We start from the raw sequence: 18,243 nt of genomic DNA on the forward strand, positions 1-18,243 counted from the left end.
AACAACCGTCGACATTTGCTGTTGAAGTGGGATCTGTAAGTTATACATTCTTTAGATTAACAGTGTAAATTATTATTTTGAACACAAATGAAAAAGGTGTGACCCAATTGGCGATTAACCACCATGCCTGATGACATTTAGTGCTCTACAAGAATAAATATTTATGTATCAGTTTGGCCTAACAGCACAAATTAAAACTATAAACTCGAATGAAAAAGGTCCAGCGGTGAAACCAGCGACCTGCTATCCCGATAGTGCAAACCAACACCCGACAAAGATTGTTTCTTATACATAGGCTAATTTTACTAAAAACAAAATACACATAGACTAATGGTTCTTTTATATTGAGGCCGTCAGAAAATATAATATTTTACTTATAAATGTGCACATGATATTTCATGAAGCATAAATATTTTGTTTCATAGAAGTACATAAACATTTTCCAAAAGCATGAAAAAATATATATTTGATTAATACTTTATTAAAACGTAAGTTCAAAGTATACGAACATTTATTTAAATATATTTAACCAAGTTAAAATATATTTAACTAAATATTCATAAAACTTTAAAAATATTAATGTATTTATATAAAGGTTAAATATATTGAAAACAATAAATGACAATAAGTTGTCGCAGCCTCCCAGGAACAAGAATACTAATAAAGTTAAAGATCTGGGATAGATGGAAACAGGCTGGCATCCTGCATGCAGATTTTCCTGGCGGCTCTAGTAGTTAATCTCGAATTCCTGAAGGTCGCTGGTTTGGTTCGAGCCCCCTGGGTACCTTTTTCATCTGATGAGTTACAAAAATTAATTTACGCTGTTAGCAAAAGATATAAAAAGCACCTATCACACATGTGCACATAATGTCACATTTGTCTTAAAAAAAACATAATGTCACATTGGCCGTTTTGGTTACGTGCTCGCATATTATCTTTCTAGGTTCGAAGCCCCGTGGTCATTATTTTCTCTCAATGAGACTTGTGTTGTTTCTGACGTGTGGGCCTCCCGGCGTTATTTTTTTGTGAAAAAAATAAAAGCTGAGATCTTTTTAAAAAAGAGCAGGTCACACGCCTGTCCATCCTGTCACTGACAGCGGCCCCATGCCATGCTGACATGTCTCGTCAGAGCCATAAACGTATACAAATGAGTTTTGCACTGTATTTGCACCATGAAGCCAAGTTTTTGCACCACTTCAATGTACACCAGAACTTGTAGCACTAAAGTGACCATTCACGTCAAGTTCTAGCACCAATGATGTAATTGACTCATGAAATGCCTAGCCAAGTTCGAATGATAAGGAACAAGAAGATCCACCTGGGATCGCCACATGGACGTAGACCCGGTCAAAACCACGCAAAGCAACACGAAGGGACTAAAATTATCTGGTTTGAGAAATTGAGCAACTAAGGTTTGCTGGTTTTGAAGTTGAGGGATCATTTCTATACTTTCAAAATAATTGAGAGACGAAAAATATATTTTTCCCTTCTTTCATTCATAGTGTTATTCTTTTTCAGATCGCTGCTATTTTGCGTGGAAGCTGGCATGCATGTAGACCACAAAAATTGGCATGCTATATATGCTCCCCAAGGACTTTGAGGAGGGCTACCGGACCAATGTCAAGAATCATTAAGTACACTTTGACTTATGCAAATAAGGCAACCAAGTGCTACTAAAGCTTGTACTCCCTCCATTTTTATTTACTCTGCATATTATAGTTGACTGAAGTCATACTTTATAAGCTTTGACCAAGTTTATAGAAAACAATACAAATGTTTATCATAACAAATTTATATGATGTGGAAGTATATTCAATAATAAATCTAATGTTATTGATTTGTTATTGTATATGTCAATATCTTTGTTTATAAACTTTATCAAAGTTTACAATGCTTGACTTTGACTAAAGCTACTATATATGCAGACTAAATAAAAACGGAGGGAGTACGCAACAGTGCCGCACTGCCGCTTGGCAGATGTGCCGTGGTTAATCAAAAATTATTGAGATGAAACATAACATGTTTACAGAGTCTGGATCAAGTAGAGAGATCTGTTGCAAGTTGTTGTTGTGTAAAGCATTTCTGACTGTAAGATGATCATGAACAACTATGGTTTTGTTCGTGTGACAAACACAAGGAAGGAGTAGGCCGCTTCTGCTTTCACTACGTCTTGAATCTTAGCAGGTGATTGACTGATTCTTGCATGAGTCTATTTGGATGAACTGTACATCTTGCATTTGACTATATTGCCTTTTTCCAACAAAGATCGTGCTTTATTTACACTTAACAAATATGTGACACGCACATGAACAGCTAACCTCAAAAGCAGATTGTTTGAATTTGACAACCGCCTCCCTAAGCTGCAAGAGGCTCTTTTGTCATGCTACTCTGAGAGAGCTATAGTTAACATTCATCAAGTCCACATACCTAGATTTCACTGATACTCTTCTCCCTCATCTCCTTGACTGGCTGTCATTAAACGATGCACCAGCTGGATCCAGCTAATCGACTTATCACTTATTAGTTACCGTCAGAGAAATAACCAGTGCGGAAGAGTAGGAGGGATAGGCACGCGAGCTATGTCATGTAGCGGTTCTTGTTATTTGCCGATCATCGGTAGTTCCTGGTGCCTCGTATGCCTACACCTATCATTTCGGATCCCTAGTGTGTAGCTAGTAGCTACCACTGGTAGTTCCTGGAGCTTCAAATCCGTGGTGTGCATACATCAAACAAATAATGCACGAAATGTAAATGGATAGGTCCACTATAAGGAAACGAGATGATGAACAATATGTACATGCTTACCTTAGGGAAGCCTCGTTTCTTATAGATGACTTGCGTACATGGTAGTGGTAGTGACATGAAGTCACTGGTTCTTTGTTTGGTCAATAACGAAGATTTCCTTGGTTATGAGCTTGATCCTTGGTAGGTAAAAGCCTATGAGATTCTAAAACAAAGGCTTGATTTGTTGTGCTCTTTTCTCCTTTATAGGTTAGAGACAATGAGAACTTTAAACAAAACGATGGATTTTTCGAGCTTGTTTGTCCTTGGGGCAGGCAGGAGCATGTGATATCTTAAAACAAAAGATGAAATTTGCTACGGATTGTTCTCCTCGGTAGGCCAGAGACAGAGAGAACTTTAAATTTTCAGGCCAGCGGCACCGTGACCTGCTGCTGCACCCTCTTCTCCGGGTGCCTGTTGCCGGAGTCTGGTGGATGTAAACTGTAAAACTTGGAAGACACCCTCACTAGAAATAAACTGCATAGCCTTCTGCTGTTGCATAGCAACATTCATTATTATGTAAAACTGGTACAACAAACCAATGCTTGTAAACAAAGAAGCAGCGGTACGGTACAGACACCACCGCGCCCTGCGCAGACATCTATCGCCTGCAGAGATCGCGGTAACTGACAACACAAAGACCGGCTACAAATAACTTAGGACACCTCATGCCCACATCGACTCTGATGCACCTCCTTCCTTCCTTGCTGGGGTGCCAAACCCTATCTATCTTCCATGGATGTCACATTCGGCAACTTGGTCTGGGGGCACCGACCTTTCGGAGTCTGCATCAGGGTCCAGGGGGCACCCGGGTAGCAGTAACATCGGCTCGCCTCTGAGTTATTGGTCTCTGAATAGGGTGGAGAGCAGCAAGTCTTGCACAAATGCCGCTCTCACGCTGGCTTGCTCCCTTTCTTCCCTTGTGAGCGACGAGTCCATACTGCCAAGACAAAATGAAGCGGGTGACTGACTTGTAAAGTTTCCCTTAAGATTTCTAGCAAGTGGTTGCCCAGAAATTCCACTCATTACTTCGTTGTTAGTAAGCAAAGTGAAGGTTTGTAGCTACACATGCTCTCTCTAGAGTCAAACCAACGCTACTAATGTACTTATTTAGTGCAAGGCTGTCATCAGTTATCATCGACAGTAAGCATTGGTTTATCTAGAACTAATGAGTTCAGTTTTCATGGTCAAAACAGATTTTTCCATGATCTGACTAAATTATGTATAAACAGATTTCTCGTGATCTGAACAGATTATATAAAAGATGTACTGAAAATAAACATCGCCACGGTGCATTAGAGGAACAGTTGACATAAAGGCAGTTTCTCTAGCAACAGGTCACTAGATATATAAATAGGAGAGTAACAGGAAGAAGATGGCCGGTACATCAATCTATAATATCCACAGTAACAACAAATATTTACCTTGACCGCCACGGCCGAGCAGCTGCCTCTTTTAGCACTGGTACATCACTCTGAGCGGGAGTAGACAATTTTGATGTTTCCTCAGCATCTAATGTTGGGAAGCTAAGGCCAAATGATGACAGAAGAGGATCAGCTGAAATATTTGCGGCATTATTGTTGCTTGACCTATGTCCACCACCTCCCAGAAGCACCTGCAAATGGGCTTCACGTAGATCCCGGCTCAGCAGAGAGAGCGACTGGCTGCCTGGAACAGCAAATCTGCGCAACCTGCGGCGATTCTGCACATGGTCCAAAGTTAGAGAAGCTCATATGAGAAAGGGAAGGAGGGGGAAAGGGAGGGGAGTTACCTTGAACAAGTACCCATGTTGCATGGTAATATGGTTTAGCATATCTTTAGAAACCTTTTCAGAGCAGATAGGGCAAGGCTGAAATGAGGGAGACAACCCATATAAGAATACTATAACAGCAAAAACATCACAAGTTTCAAAATTTCATATCTACTGTTAGACACGCACAAACTGATAGCAACAACAGGTCAATCAATTCTTTTCCAAAAAACAGGTGAAACTAATTGAGGTAAAAAAATAGTTTGTCTCTACTTTTAGACTTGCACAAACCGATAAACAATAAATCAATCTAATTTCTTTCCAAGCAACAGGTGAACCTAATTGATTTCAAAAACAATACTTGGTCTATTTACTGATTTTACCAACAGGATAACTTGCATTCTCTTCAATTTATTGATTTTACCTCACATACTTATTATTCTGCATTATTCCTAATAGATAGAATGGTCTATACGATGTGCACTTAGGGGTGGGCGTTCGATTCCCCCGAACCGAACGGTTCGGTACTTCGGTATTTTAGATTTTACGGTTCCTAAAAAACGTGCACCGATCGGTCTCCAAAAATTAAGGGAACCAAGCGTTCGGTGTTCAGATCCATCGGTTCGGTACTCGGTTTTGTACCGAGCAGACCGAAGTGGGCTGTTGCCTGGGGCACTTCCACGCTGGGCTGGGCTGGCCTGCTAGGAAAGCTGCTACCTCGTAGCTTGTCTGGGCTGGAAACGGTAGTTTGATTGGGCTAGGGAAAAGCACGTCAGCTAGACAACATAAGAAAAAACAAAAGCTAGCGATCAGCTGGGCGTGTTTCAGCCAAGTCGCTGAAAGTTAGCGATCATGCTGGAATGGGCCTCGCCGTATCGGTGCTTCGGTCTGTTCGATTGACTGAGGTTCCTGACCGAAACTACCGAACTATATTCGGTTTCTAAGAATCGTTAACCGAGCTGTGCACCGAAATATTCGGTTTCGGTCACTTCGGCTTCGGTCCAGGTTAACTCGGTTCGGTCCTTCGGGTTATATGCCCACCCCTATGTGCACTGACGGAGAATTGTCAACATGAAAAGGGACTCCACTGGGCAGGGAAGATCATGGTTCAATTGCCATCACTCTATGTTCCATAACAGCCACGCCAGTTTCAACTAAAAAGGGATGCTGACATATGAAATTGAACGTCTTTCGTGAAACTGATAACTGCTATTTGCGTTCAAACTAAATTATTGCTCCTCATAATTCCTACTCCGAGTCACAGTTTATCAGCATATATTGTTATTTTATCAAGCAATCATGGCATGAGTCTATGGCAGCAAACAAATACCAAAAGCTACACTTTTTTTCTGTCACCAGATTTCATGATCAAACTTTTATACTCCAAGGACGCTGATCAAGGCCATCTAAAATCATTTGCCAGGCCAGAGCATTATGCGAACCATGATATTCTAGCATAGCAAACCATATTTCTACTTCCAATTCCCACGAGACAAGATAAAGAAAAGAAGAAGAGGACTCATTTGGTCGTCCAGATCAAAGTCCCTCTGAACAAGAGGGCTTGTTCCTTGTTCCAGGCCACTCAAAGATATATACACAACTTCTGAAAAATTTCAAATTTTCATTTCTACTTTTAGACACGCAGAATCCGACAAACAACAGGTGTCAAAACCTTTTCTTTTCCAAGGAACAGGTGAAATTAATTGAATTAAAAAAAACACTTGATCTATATGCAGTACATTTAAAGCTGCATAGAACCACATCCTCATTTACTTGACTCTAACAAAACAGGGGACAAGTTGAGTTCTCCTCAATTTATTTATGTTACCAACTCTTCCTGAGTAAAAAACTCCCTCTTCATTGCAACAATAATAATATGATTGTTCTTCTTTGTTGTTCCTAATAGATAGAATGGTGTACACAAAACAGTGTGCATTGATGGAGAGTTGTCAACAGGAAGAGTGAATACACCGGGCAGAGAAGAGATCATGCTTCGGTCCCCATCACTCTCCATGATAACCACTCAAGTTTTGACTAAAATGAGATGTTGACATGTGTAATTGAACATCTTTCAAGAAACTGATAATGGTCCCTTGAGTTCAAATTAAACAATGTCTCCTCATAATTCCTGCTCCTAGTCAGAGTTTATCAGGCCAATGTTTTTTTCTTGTCAAGAAATTGTCGCATGAGTTACAGCAGCAACAAATGCCAAAAGCTCCACCTTTTTTATCTCCAGATTCATGATCAGCCTTTTCTACCGAACAAGGCCAAAATTCCCACCCCTTCTGCACATCTAAAATCATTTGCCAGATTAGAGCATTACGACCATGATATTCTAGCCAAGCAAGCCATATTTATACTTCGAATTCCCAAGGTGTCGAGAGATGAAACAAAAGGAGGACTCATTCATTCGTCCAGGTCAACACCCTTCTGAACAAGAGCTCTTCTCATTCTCCAGGCCACTCAAAGCAGTACGAACTCCATCTTCTCTGAATCTCTAGTTATCCAAGCAGCCAGGTACAATCGATAAACAACAGGCTAATCTTTAAAAAGAATCCAAGGAACGGGTGAAAACTAATTAATTGAGGTAAAAAAGAATACTTGGTCTCTAGTTTTAGACAGGCACAAACCAATAAACCCCATGTCAAACTAGCATCTTCTCCGAGCAACAGGTGAAGCTAGTTGATGTAAAAAAACAACACTTGGTCTATCTACTGATTTTACCAACAGGCTAAGTTGCGTTCTCTTCTATTTATTGATTTTATCTCGCATATGATTGTTCTTCTGCGTTGTTCCAAATGGATAGAATCATAGAATGGCCTATACCGCGTGCATTGATGGGGAGTTGCTGATATGAAAAGTGACTGCACTGGGCAGGGAAGAATATCATGGTTCAGTTCCCATCACTCTATTTTCCATGATAGCCACTCTTGTTTTGACTAGAAAATAGATGTTGACATATGAGACTGAACATCTTTCACTGTTGCTCGTGTCCAAACTAAATTATTGATCCCCACAGTTTCTACACCTAGTCACGGTTTATCAGCATATATAGTTGTTTTGTCGAGCAAGCAAGCAATCATGGCATGAGTTTACCGCAACAAACAAATGCCAAAAGCTACACTCTTTTTCTCCATCTCCAAATTGTATGATCAGCCTTTTTCTACTCCAAGAACACTGACCAAGGCCAAAAATCCTACCCTTGCGCGCATCTAAAATCATTTGCCAGGCCAGAGCATTATGCAAACCATGATACATATTATAGCAAAGTAAAGCGAACTATATTTCTTGTTCCAATTCGCAGGAGACAGTGGATAAGAAGAAGGGGAGGAGGAGGACTCGTTGGGTCTTCCAGGTCAACGCCCCCCTGAACAAGAGGGCTCGTTCTTGTTGCAGGCTACCCACCCACCCACTCTCCATGGATCTTGTGTCTCTAGGTAACAAACCGAGCATGAGGAGGAGGAGGAGGTTAATCGGGACTGACCGCGGCGTGGGGCTCGAAGGGGTGGTCCTCCTCGAGGTGGGCGATGAGGGAGGCGACGTCGTGGTCCTCGTAGCAGTAGGGGCAGGCGAAGTCGGGCCTGCCGGCGTTCTCGTCGCCGTCCATGTCCAGCTCGTCCATGCCCGCCCGATCTGCGCCTGCCCGCCCACAAGAACCAGCAAATCAACCAACCAATCAATCACGAAACCCGGCGCGGAGGCAAAATAGCGAATCGATCCAATCGATGGATCCCGGGAGGGGGGGAGGGAGGGAGGGTACCGGCGTGGCCGAGCTGCGCGGCGTAGAAGCGCTTGGCGGCGGCCAGGCGCGAGATCCAGTGCTCCGAGTCCATGCCGGCGGCTTAGACAGACAGACAGATAGATAGATAGGTAGGTAGGTGTGGCCTCCTCCGCCTGCTGCCCTCTCCTCCCGGTGGATGGATGGAGCCGGGAGAGGAGACAGGGGAGGGAGGGAGGGAGGAGGCGAGCCGGGAGCTTCTCTCGGTCGCTGTCCGCCTTATCGGGAGGGGGAGGTGGGGGAATGAGATGAGATGTGTAGCCGTGTAGGGGACGGGGGAGGGGAGGAGGAGTGAGGGATGGAGCTTTTATTATTCGCCACCGGGGCCGGACCTGGACCGGGTCGCCGTCCCCCGCCGCGTCGTCGTTTTCGTTTACGTTTACCCCCGGCGCAGGGCCGTTAAAAATTGTGGCTTGGGTGGACGAGTTGGCAACTGGCGACGCCCATGGAAGAAGGACCTCCGGTCTGGTGTCGCTAGCTAACCAACGGCCATGCCGCCCCGCCAAGGGCCCAGAGCCGTGGCACGCGTGGCAGTGACGCCGCATGCCTGCGGTGCGGCCGACCGGCGAACGGTCGACGGAGCTGGGGTTCCGTGTGGGTTACGTGCGTGCGGCTCGTCGGCAGCGGAGGCGGGGTGCATCGGCCGGGGTGACTGTACGGAGTTATTTCAAAAAAAAAAATTAAGCCCACATAATTTACTTATTTCACTCTCATTTCCCAACTGATAACATCACAATGCGAACAAAACAACACTTTTGGCTCCACATTCTTCCGAATGATCTCACCGGCATTTCATTTATTGGCGAGAACATTTCAAAAATAAACGCCCAAATTTCGTTTATGCCAGTCATGTACCAACCCATTGTTTCACACGGTTCGCACAAATCCAAACTACTTCATTCGTATTCTCATCCATTTCAGAAATGTTTCATGCGGTTTGTCAGAGTTTTAATGTTTGAAAATAAAATTAAAATATGTTACATACATAATCAAACATAGAAACATCAATCACGGAGGGTTCAAACGAACGTCGTAGTATTTCCGTCGCTTTTCTTTTATTTATTTTTGCGAACATAATTCATAAATATTCATGCAATTTTCACTTTTTTCATTTTTTTTGAAAATTAATGAAATTTTGAATGATATAATTGGAGTTTGTCTGAAACATGTGTGTAATGTTTAAGATGTTAAATACTACTGAATATAAAATATTGTAACTTATGTTAGTATTGATGTTTTAATAAACAATAACATGAAGTGCCTAAAATAGTTGAAGATTCGTATATTTCAATTTTGACACCGTGGCGCCCCAATATTTTCATTGGGGCGAGGGCGGTGAAGAAGATGACAACCAAGGTGCAGATGGGGTTGTGGGTATCAATACCGATGTCTGGGGCTTGGGGGAGGGGGGGGTATCAACACCGCTATGTGTTTCCTGTCGACGGGGAGTGGCGGCGGCACATGTGAGAAATGATGAGCATTACACACCCGCGTGTAAAAGAGGAGGATGGAGGGCGCTATAGTGCTCAGACAGATGACAGGATTCAGGAAAAGGGATCGAGCAAGGGCAGAGGTAACTATTTGAGGGAGAAAAAACAGGATCAAAGCAGGTGTTTTCTATGGAAAAAATAGGTGCCGTGGGACGACCTACATATGCAATGGAGGAGGAGGTGGACAAAGATTGGCAGAACACATTTTGTTGGCAGGAAATGGAACCTTGCTTTTTTTTTAATAGTATAGAATATAGTAGAGATAAAGACTAGATAATTATCTACGCATTGCAACGGGGTATACATATTGTAGTATGATGGCATGTGATTTACCTGCCCATATAGGTATGATTGTGTAAATAAATTTTTAATAGATCCTGCTTGTGATTTACCCACCTAAAGAGATTTTTATTTGATAAAGACTCATTCGGTAAGCACATATTATCTTATCAAAGAAAAACATAATTTTATTTGATATTATTTTGGTGAGTTGATAAAAGAGAGGACAATTAAGATGGTTTTTAAGGAAATTCGATGAAAAAAACAAAGATAGAAGGGGGGAAATCAAAAAGGAGAGGGGGAAATATGAACATGCATACGGTTGGACGAGAGAGGAGGTGGATGATAGAACATTGCGTTACCTTTAAGTAGGAGAGATATGATATGGAAGATATAAAATTGTGTATATTAGCTTTGTCTTAAGTCGGGTTCCTTTTAAGTAGGAGAGATGTAGATATGGAAGATAGAAAATTATGTATATTAGTTTTATCCTAAGTCAAAACTCAACAATAAAGTTAGAAAGTCAACATACTGGCATAGAGTTTACTAACGCTCGAGCCTCTTGTTTTCCTTCCTTAACCCTAGGTGGCTAGGGTAAACTCTCGTCTTCAGTCTTTATCGGCGAGCATGTGGATTCGTCTCCTCTTTGCTTGCTGCTCCAACGGTCGGTGGCGGGGAGGGGAATCCCGTTGCCTCCGATGCGGCTAGTAGTTTAGGTTAGAATTTTTTAGTCCTTGCAGGTGCAACGCTCGGGCGCATGGCTGCATTTCTTCTTCAAGTTTGTCTTCTGGGCTCCGATCCTCCTATAGTTCATGTGTCTGGACTTAATCGATGGAGGTACGGCATAGATTCTCGTCGTCTCCTTTGGGGCAGTGAGGCTAGAGTTCCTCGTCATGTGGCGACATTTGGTGCCAGGTGCTTCAGATCTTCTTTATTTTTGCGAGGCATCATATTTGTGTTGCCGCTTATCCTCCTTCTCGCCCTCGCCAGCGATGGCCTCGGTGTTCACACAAACAACAAAAAATGTGTGTTGAATATGGTTAATCCTAAGGCGTCTCTCTCTCCTTCTCTCCTCCCTCTCCCTCTCTCTCTCTCCCTCTCTCTCTCTCTCCCTCTCTCTCGCTTTCTCTCACTCTCGCGATGAGAAATCCGTTGTTTTCCCTTGCGGCATTTTTCAGAGGTATGCACGTCTAGTTATCGATGTTTTTTTCGTATATGGTTATAGTGGGGTGTTTATTTGCAATCCGGATCGCCGCCGGTATGAAAAAAATGATCTTGCGCTATAAATTATAAGTTTGCTTCCATAACAATATTTTAAAATTATTTAACAGGTAAAATTAACATCATATTCAGATTCCACACATTTTTCTAATAAAATTTCATATATAATATGTTAAAATCGAAGTTACGGTTTAAAAGATACAGATAATTTAGAAAATCATTTGGTTTGACACAAATATATTCCAAAATAATATTTAAAGATAATTAAAAGGTAAAAATAATCTCATATTCATATTCTGCATATTTTTCTAATCAAATTTCATATATAACATGTTCAAATCGGAGTTACGGTTTAAAAGATATGGATGATTTTAAAAAGCATTTGTTTGACTTAAATATGATTCGCGGATGAATTACCTAAAACATCATAGGGGTTTTCGAAAAATGTAAAATAACGGTTCGGGTGTGACTTAAATCCGGACGGCGGGTTGATTTCAAGAAAAGACAGGGACTTTTGTGTAAAATACAAAAATAATGATTTGTTTTAGCTTAAAACAGGACCGCGGGTTGAATTCTCTGAAATAGAGGGATTTTTTTGAAAAATGCCATGACGGACGAAAGAAACCCAATTTACTTTATTATTATGTAAAGATAAAAAAGTAGGAGAGATATGATATGGAAGATAGAAAATTGTGTATATTAATTTTGTCTTAAGTCGGGTTCCTTTTAAGTAGGAGAGATGTAGATATGGAAGATAGAAAATTATGTATATTAGCTTTGTCCTAAGTCAAAACTCAATAGTGAACTCAGAAAGTCAACATATCGGCATAGAGTTTTCTAATGCTCGAGCCTCTTGTTTTTCTCCCTTAACCCTAGGTGGCTAGGGTAAACTCTCTCCTTCAGTCTTCATCGGTGAGCATGTGGATTCGTCTTCATTTGCCTGCCGCTCCAACGGTCGGTGGCGGGGAGGTCCCGTTGCCTCCGATGCGGCTAGTAGTTTAGGTTAGAACTTTTTAGTCCTCGCAGGTGCGACGCTCGGGCGCATGAGTGCATTTCTTCTTCGAGTTTGTCTTCTGGGCTTCGATCCTCCTCAAGTTCATGTGTCTGGACTTAATCGACGGAGATACTGCATGGATTCTCGTCGTCTCCTTTGGGGCAGTGAGGTTAGAGTTCCTCGTCATGTGACGACATTTGGTGTCAGGTGCTTCAGATCTATGCAAGGGGTCAACAGTGACGGTGCGGCTCCAGGCCCTAGTCCTTAGGGGCATGAGCGGCATGTTGGTAGCAGTAGTGGTCGTTCGGTAGCTACCAATACATGCATGAAAGAGTTTAGTAGCTAAGTCATTAAATAAATGAAGCTTAGCTAGTACACAACAAGTTAAGCAGTTAAGCACCTACGCATTGCGGACTATAATTAGTAAACTACTTAATGCACTTGGCACCTAATCTAAATACCTGTGCATTGAAAGAGGCCTAAATTAGTTTGACCAAGTTTGTGAGAAACGATATTTCTTTCCCTGCAAAAAAATAAAAATAAAACAAGTTTGTGAAATACAATAGAAACATTTATTTTATAATAACAAGAATATCTGACATGAGAATATATTCAATGATGCATGATTCGTAGATATTAAGAGGTTTTTCTATAGCTTGATCAAAGTTTACAAAGTTTCACCCGAAAAAAAAAAGTTTACAAAGTTTGATTCAAGACAGAGCTAATGCGAAGAGTAAATACCGTAAGAACGAAGAGTGTATGTTACGATGACTTTTTACGTCATGTTGTGACTATGACGTGTTGATTACTCAAAAGATATCGCGACGTGATCCAACTCCAACTCCAACAAAAAACTATCGCGACGTCTCCATTCAAAGTTGGAAGCATACTGTACATGAAACCGCACTCTACTCCTACTCCGATGCACACATCATCTAATCCACCTCGCAGATGCCGCAAACACCGTCGGATCTCCGACGGCCGGTTCACGCCCGGCCGTGCGGGCTTTCGATCGGTCCGATTCGCCGCCGGGAGCTTGTTCATTGGCCGACGTCGAACCGCACCCTCAGGTCGCCCCTCCTGGACGGCTTCCTGGCCTCCTGGGGACGGGCATGCCCTCGCCGCGGACCACCACCCCGGGCGGACCGCCGACCTGCTGACGGGCACCGTGAGGCTGCGCCCGTCGAGCGCCGTCAGGTGCACGGCGCGCCGCCCGGCCAGGGGCGTCCTGCACGTCGCGACGAGGTCGTCGCCGTCCCGGGCGAACACCGGGTGCGCGCGGCTTCTCGTGGACGATGAAGACCACGTCGGCGGGGACCGTGTTGGGCCACTCGTTCCCCCGCTCCGGGAAGGTGATCCTGGTGCCCTTCTTCCACCCCGGCTTCACCTCGATCGTCACGGTCTCCTCCGCCGGGACCGTGCCCCTGCGTGCAGCAGTGCAGTGCGGTCACCACGGGCGGCATGCATGGCAATGGCGTTCAGCAAGAAAGATGTAGATAGAGGGTCTGAAGCAGAGAGAGGGATGGGGGCAGCAGAGCTCACCCGGTGCCGCTGGCGTCGGCGTCGGCGACTAGCCTGGTGATCTTCATCCTCCTGGTCGTCCCCGCGTAGAGCTCTTCCAGGGTGCACGGCAACTTATGCTCTATCGGCGCCGCCTTCACCGCCGCCCCGAAGCGGAAACGGAAGGTCGACGGGCTGGACCTGGACGAGCCAAAGACACCGTCCTCGAATCCGATGGAGTCGACTAAATCAAAGAAATCGTCACCGAACAACGACATGCCGCCGACCGCGCTGCATGTATCCCGCCGGATTGTTCTCCCGTCGAGGACAAAGAGCTGGAGTGAAGGGGAGAGCGAGAACTGAGAAAGCAAGCTGGGCTACAGATAGGGCTGGACCAAAAGCTCGTAGCTCGCGAGCTTAACGAGCGTTCGACAGTTCGACTCGTTAAGTTCGTAGCTCGCTTCTTAATGAATAGAGCCAATCATTGATTTTAGCTCGTTAATAACGAGCTTAACGAGCGAGCTAACGAGTTTCATGAGTAGCTCGTTAAGCTCGTTAGTAACAACACAACACATATTTTCATATTACGTGGCAAACTTTTTGTAGCATCCCAACTCATCTATTTAATCTAATCGACATATGAGGCAACAAACTACTTTATTTCTTTTTGTAGTCACCATATTTCATCTTGAAAACCATACCTACACATTCATCATATATATCGTAACACATTATAATCTGTTAACGAGCGCTCGCGAGTGCTCACGAGCTTAACGAGTTTCAAACGAGCCGAGCCGAGCAGGATTTTATGCTTGTTAATCTTAACGAGCTTAACGAGCCGAGCCATAACGAGCACGAGCTTAACGAGTACGAGCTTAACGAGCCGAGCTGCTCGTTAGTCCAGCCCTAGCTACAGACTTCCTCTCTCTCACCGGCGCTCTTATCATTCCCGCCCGCCGCTCATCTCGCCGTCGTCGTCGTTTATCCTCTCTCACCGGCATGCGTGACACATTGCGGCGCATGGCCGGGACGAGACTTGCCTGCTCCCCGGCGTGTGCCCCATCTGTGCTTCCGCGTACGTGGCTTGTTTTGATTGGAACAAAATAAGGTCCGGCCCCATCCCCTTAAAATCAGGAGATGATTAGATTAGAAAAAGAAAAGGAAAAAAGACAGCCGTAGGATGAAGTGGGAGCACGAATGGGAGCATGGAAAGGGAGCAGGCAAGCCGGATCCCGCATGGCCGGTGCGTGGACGCATGCATGCATGGCATACGTTGGCTCGCTTCTTTTTCTGGTTCTGCCGTTGGGCGGCACGAGTTTGTCCGGCATTGGCAGCCGTGTGCGGCATGGCGTGTCTGTATTCGTTGAGAGTGTGGGTCCACACTGCCCGACACCTCTGATTTCTCCGCAGCCCTTCCCTCAGGAAAAAAAATTCCGTGCGTACCTGTTGCAAACCTTATCCTTTGCAACCCGGGCGTCTATGTGCTGCCACGTGTACAGCTAGACAATCGCACGGCCTCCTCACGTTTGGCCCACGCGAGACCAAGCTCGGCTCCAATAGCTGCATGCATGCCTATGGCTCGGCTCCAAAACTGAACAGTTACGCGATTGCTTCGGATCAGATCACAGCCCCAATCAGATGCGCAGCTGCAGCCTTGTCCGCCTCCAATCCTCCATCGATCCAATCGAGAATTTCTGATGGGTGAGCGACCGGAACAGTGTCCTCTAGGCGATGCGACTAGCCGCCAGTTCCCTGGCCCGACGCTCACTGCAGCAGGAGGAACGATAGCCATGTCCGCCGGTTGTCGAAACACACCCTCTCCCTTGCATGACGGGATCGGGCTGGAAGGACAGCCACGGCCGCCACTGGCCGTGCTGCCGCAATCTGAAGCAGAGTTGTTGTCGAGAAGGTCGAGAGTGGCCATGCCGGAATCTCACACCGTCGCCTCGAACGACGACCATGGTGGTTCTACGTACCTCTGGCTTGCACCATGTAAACCTCGTTGATGACAACAGTCGCTGCTCCAACTTGTACCGTCCGTCGTCTACGATGTCAGAAGCTGCGGCATGCACCATGGACTTGCCGCCGCCACAAGTCATGTCAGGAGGAGGCCAGCAAGATGACGCAATTAAGGATGGTCGTGGAGAAAATGGAGAGCAAATAATTCAGGTACGGCGGTCTCTCGGCTCAAATTCCAGAGAAATTTATCTTCTCAACTCGCATTGTGGTAATAGAAAATATAACTTTGAACTATGTGTACTGCAGGTTCCTGAAGTTGGGAAAACGTTTGAGTTAGAGAAAGACGCCTATGACATGTACAACACATATGCTGGCAAAGTTGGATTTAGTATTAGAAAGAACCAGACAAAGCGTCGACATGATGGTAGTATATATCAAAAAAAAATGTTTGCAGTAACCAAAGCCATCGAGAATCCGAGTCGTCAAAGGACACTACAAGGACCGATTGCAGTGCCCGTATTCAGTTCAGTGTTAGCAGAGAGGGGATTTGGATGGTGCAAAAGATTGTAACCGATCATAATCATTATCTTGCTAATCCCAATAAGGTGCACAAACTGAGGTCCCAACGACGTGTTATATAAGCAGACAAACATCTAATTGGCCAGATACGGGAAGCCGGGATGAAGCCATCCCAGGTGTATGACTTCATGGTAGCATTTTGTTGGAAATATGCCCTAGAGGCAATAATAAAAGCATTATTATTATATTTCCTTGTTCATGATAATTGTCTTTATTCATGCTATAATTGTGTTATCCGGAAATCGTAATACATGTGTGAATAACAGACACCAACGTGTCCCTAGTGAGCCTCTAGTTGACTAGCTCGTTGATCAACAGATAGTCATGGTTTCCTGACTATGGACACTGGATGTCATTGATAACGAGATCACATCATTAGGAGAATGATGTGATGGACAAGACCCAATCCTAAACATAGCACAAGATCGTATAGTTCATTTGCTAGAGTTTTCCAATGTCAAGTATCTTTTCCTTAGACCATGAGATCGTGTAACTCCCGGATACCGTAGGAGTGCTTTGGGTATGCCAAACGTCACAACGTAACTGGGTGACTATAAAGGTAGACTACAGGTATCTCCGAAAGTGTCTGTTGGGTGACATGGATCAAGACTGGGATTTGTCACTCCGTATGACGGAGAGGTATCACTGGGCCCACTCGGTAATGCATCATCATAATGAGCTCAGAGTGACCAAGTGTCTGGTCACGGGATCATGCATTACGGTACGAGTAAAGTGACTTGCCGGTAACGAGATTGAACGAGGTATTGGGATACCGACGATCGAATCTCGGGCAAGTAACATATCGATAGACAAAGGGAATAGCGTACGGGGTTGATTGAATCCTCGACATCGTGGTTCATCCGATGAGATCATCGTGGAGCATGTGGGAGCCAACATGGGTATCCAGATCCCGCTGTTGGTTATTGACCGAAGAGTCGTCTCGGTTATGTCTGCTTGTCTCCCGAACCCGTAGGGTCTACACACTTAAGGTTCGGTTACGCTAGGGTTGTAGGGATATGTATATGCAGTAACCCGAATGTTGTTCGGAGTCCCGGATGAGATCCCGGACGTCACGAGGAGTTCCGGAATGGTCCGGAGGTAAAGATTTATATATGGGAAGTCCTGTTTCGGGCATCGGGACAAGTTTCGGGGTTATCGGTATTGTACCGGGACCACCGGAAGGGTCCCGGGGGTCCACCGGGTGGGTCCACCTGTCCCGGGGGGGGCACATGGGCTGTAGGGGGTGCGCCTTGGCCTAATGGGCCAAGGGCACCAGCCCCACATAGGCCCATGCGCCTAGGGTTTAAGGGGGAAAGAGTCCTAGGAGGGGAAGGCACCTCCTAGGTGCCTTGGGGGGGAGGGAAACCCCCCTTGGCCGCCGCACCCCCTAGGAGATTGGATCTCCTAGGGCCGGCCACCCCCCCTTGGCCCTCCTATATATAGTGGGGGAGAGGAGGGACTTCATACCTGAATGCCTTGGCCTTTGGTTGCCTCCTTCTCCCTCCCCAACACCTCCTCCACCTCCATAGTGCTTAGCGAAGCTCTGCCGGAGTACTGCAGCTCCATCAACACCACGCCGTCGTGCTGCTGCTGGTGCCATCTCCCTCAACCTCTCCTCCCTCCCTTGCTGGATCAAGAAGGAGGAGACGTGGCTGTTCCGTACGTGTGTTGAACGCGGAGGTGTCGTCCGTTCGGCGCTGGTCATCGGTGATTTGGATCACGTCGAGTACGACTACATCATCACCGTTCTTTTGAATGCTTCCGTGCGCGATCTACAAAGGTATGTAGATGCATCTAATCACTCGTTGCTAGATGAACTCCTAGATGATCTTGGTGAAACGAGTAGGAAAATTTTTGTTTTCTGCAACGTTCCCCATCAGTGATATCAGAGCTAGGTCTATGCGTAGTTCTT

The 18,243-nt window shown here is 45.0% G+C and overlaps 1 protein-coding gene and 1 pseudogene across 1 annotated transcript; both read right to left on the bottom strand.

Annotated features, from left to right (window-relative positions):
• Positions 1-3,248: 3,248 nt before the first annotated feature.
• On the bottom strand, positions 3,249-8,584 carry LOC119349524 (protein DEHYDRATION-INDUCED 19-like). Its single transcript, XM_037617566.1, has 5 exons — positions 8,292-8,584; positions 8,016-8,170; positions 4,553-4,630; positions 4,206-4,483; positions 3,249-3,721 (listed from the first exon to the last, which is right to left on the bottom strand). The coding sequence occupies exons 1-5, from the start codon at positions 8,362-8,364 to the stop codon at positions 3,622-3,624; spliced, it is 684 nt and encodes a 227-aa protein (XP_037473463.1). The 5' UTR covers positions 8,365-8,584; the 3' UTR covers positions 3,249-3,621.
• A 4,749-nt stretch (positions 8,585-13,333) lies between these two features.
• On the bottom strand, positions 13,334-15,140 carry LOC119350866 (annotated as a pseudogene).
• Positions 15,141-18,243: the final 3,103 nt, after the last annotated feature.

Source organism: Triticum dicoccoides, chromosome 1B (genome assembly GCF_002162155.2).
Source record: "Triticum dicoccoides isolate Atlit2015 ecotype Zavitan chromosome 1B, WEW_v2.0, whole genome shotgun sequence".
Taxonomy (NCBI): Eukaryota; Viridiplantae; Streptophyta; class Magnoliopsida; order Poales; family Poaceae; genus Triticum; species Triticum dicoccoides.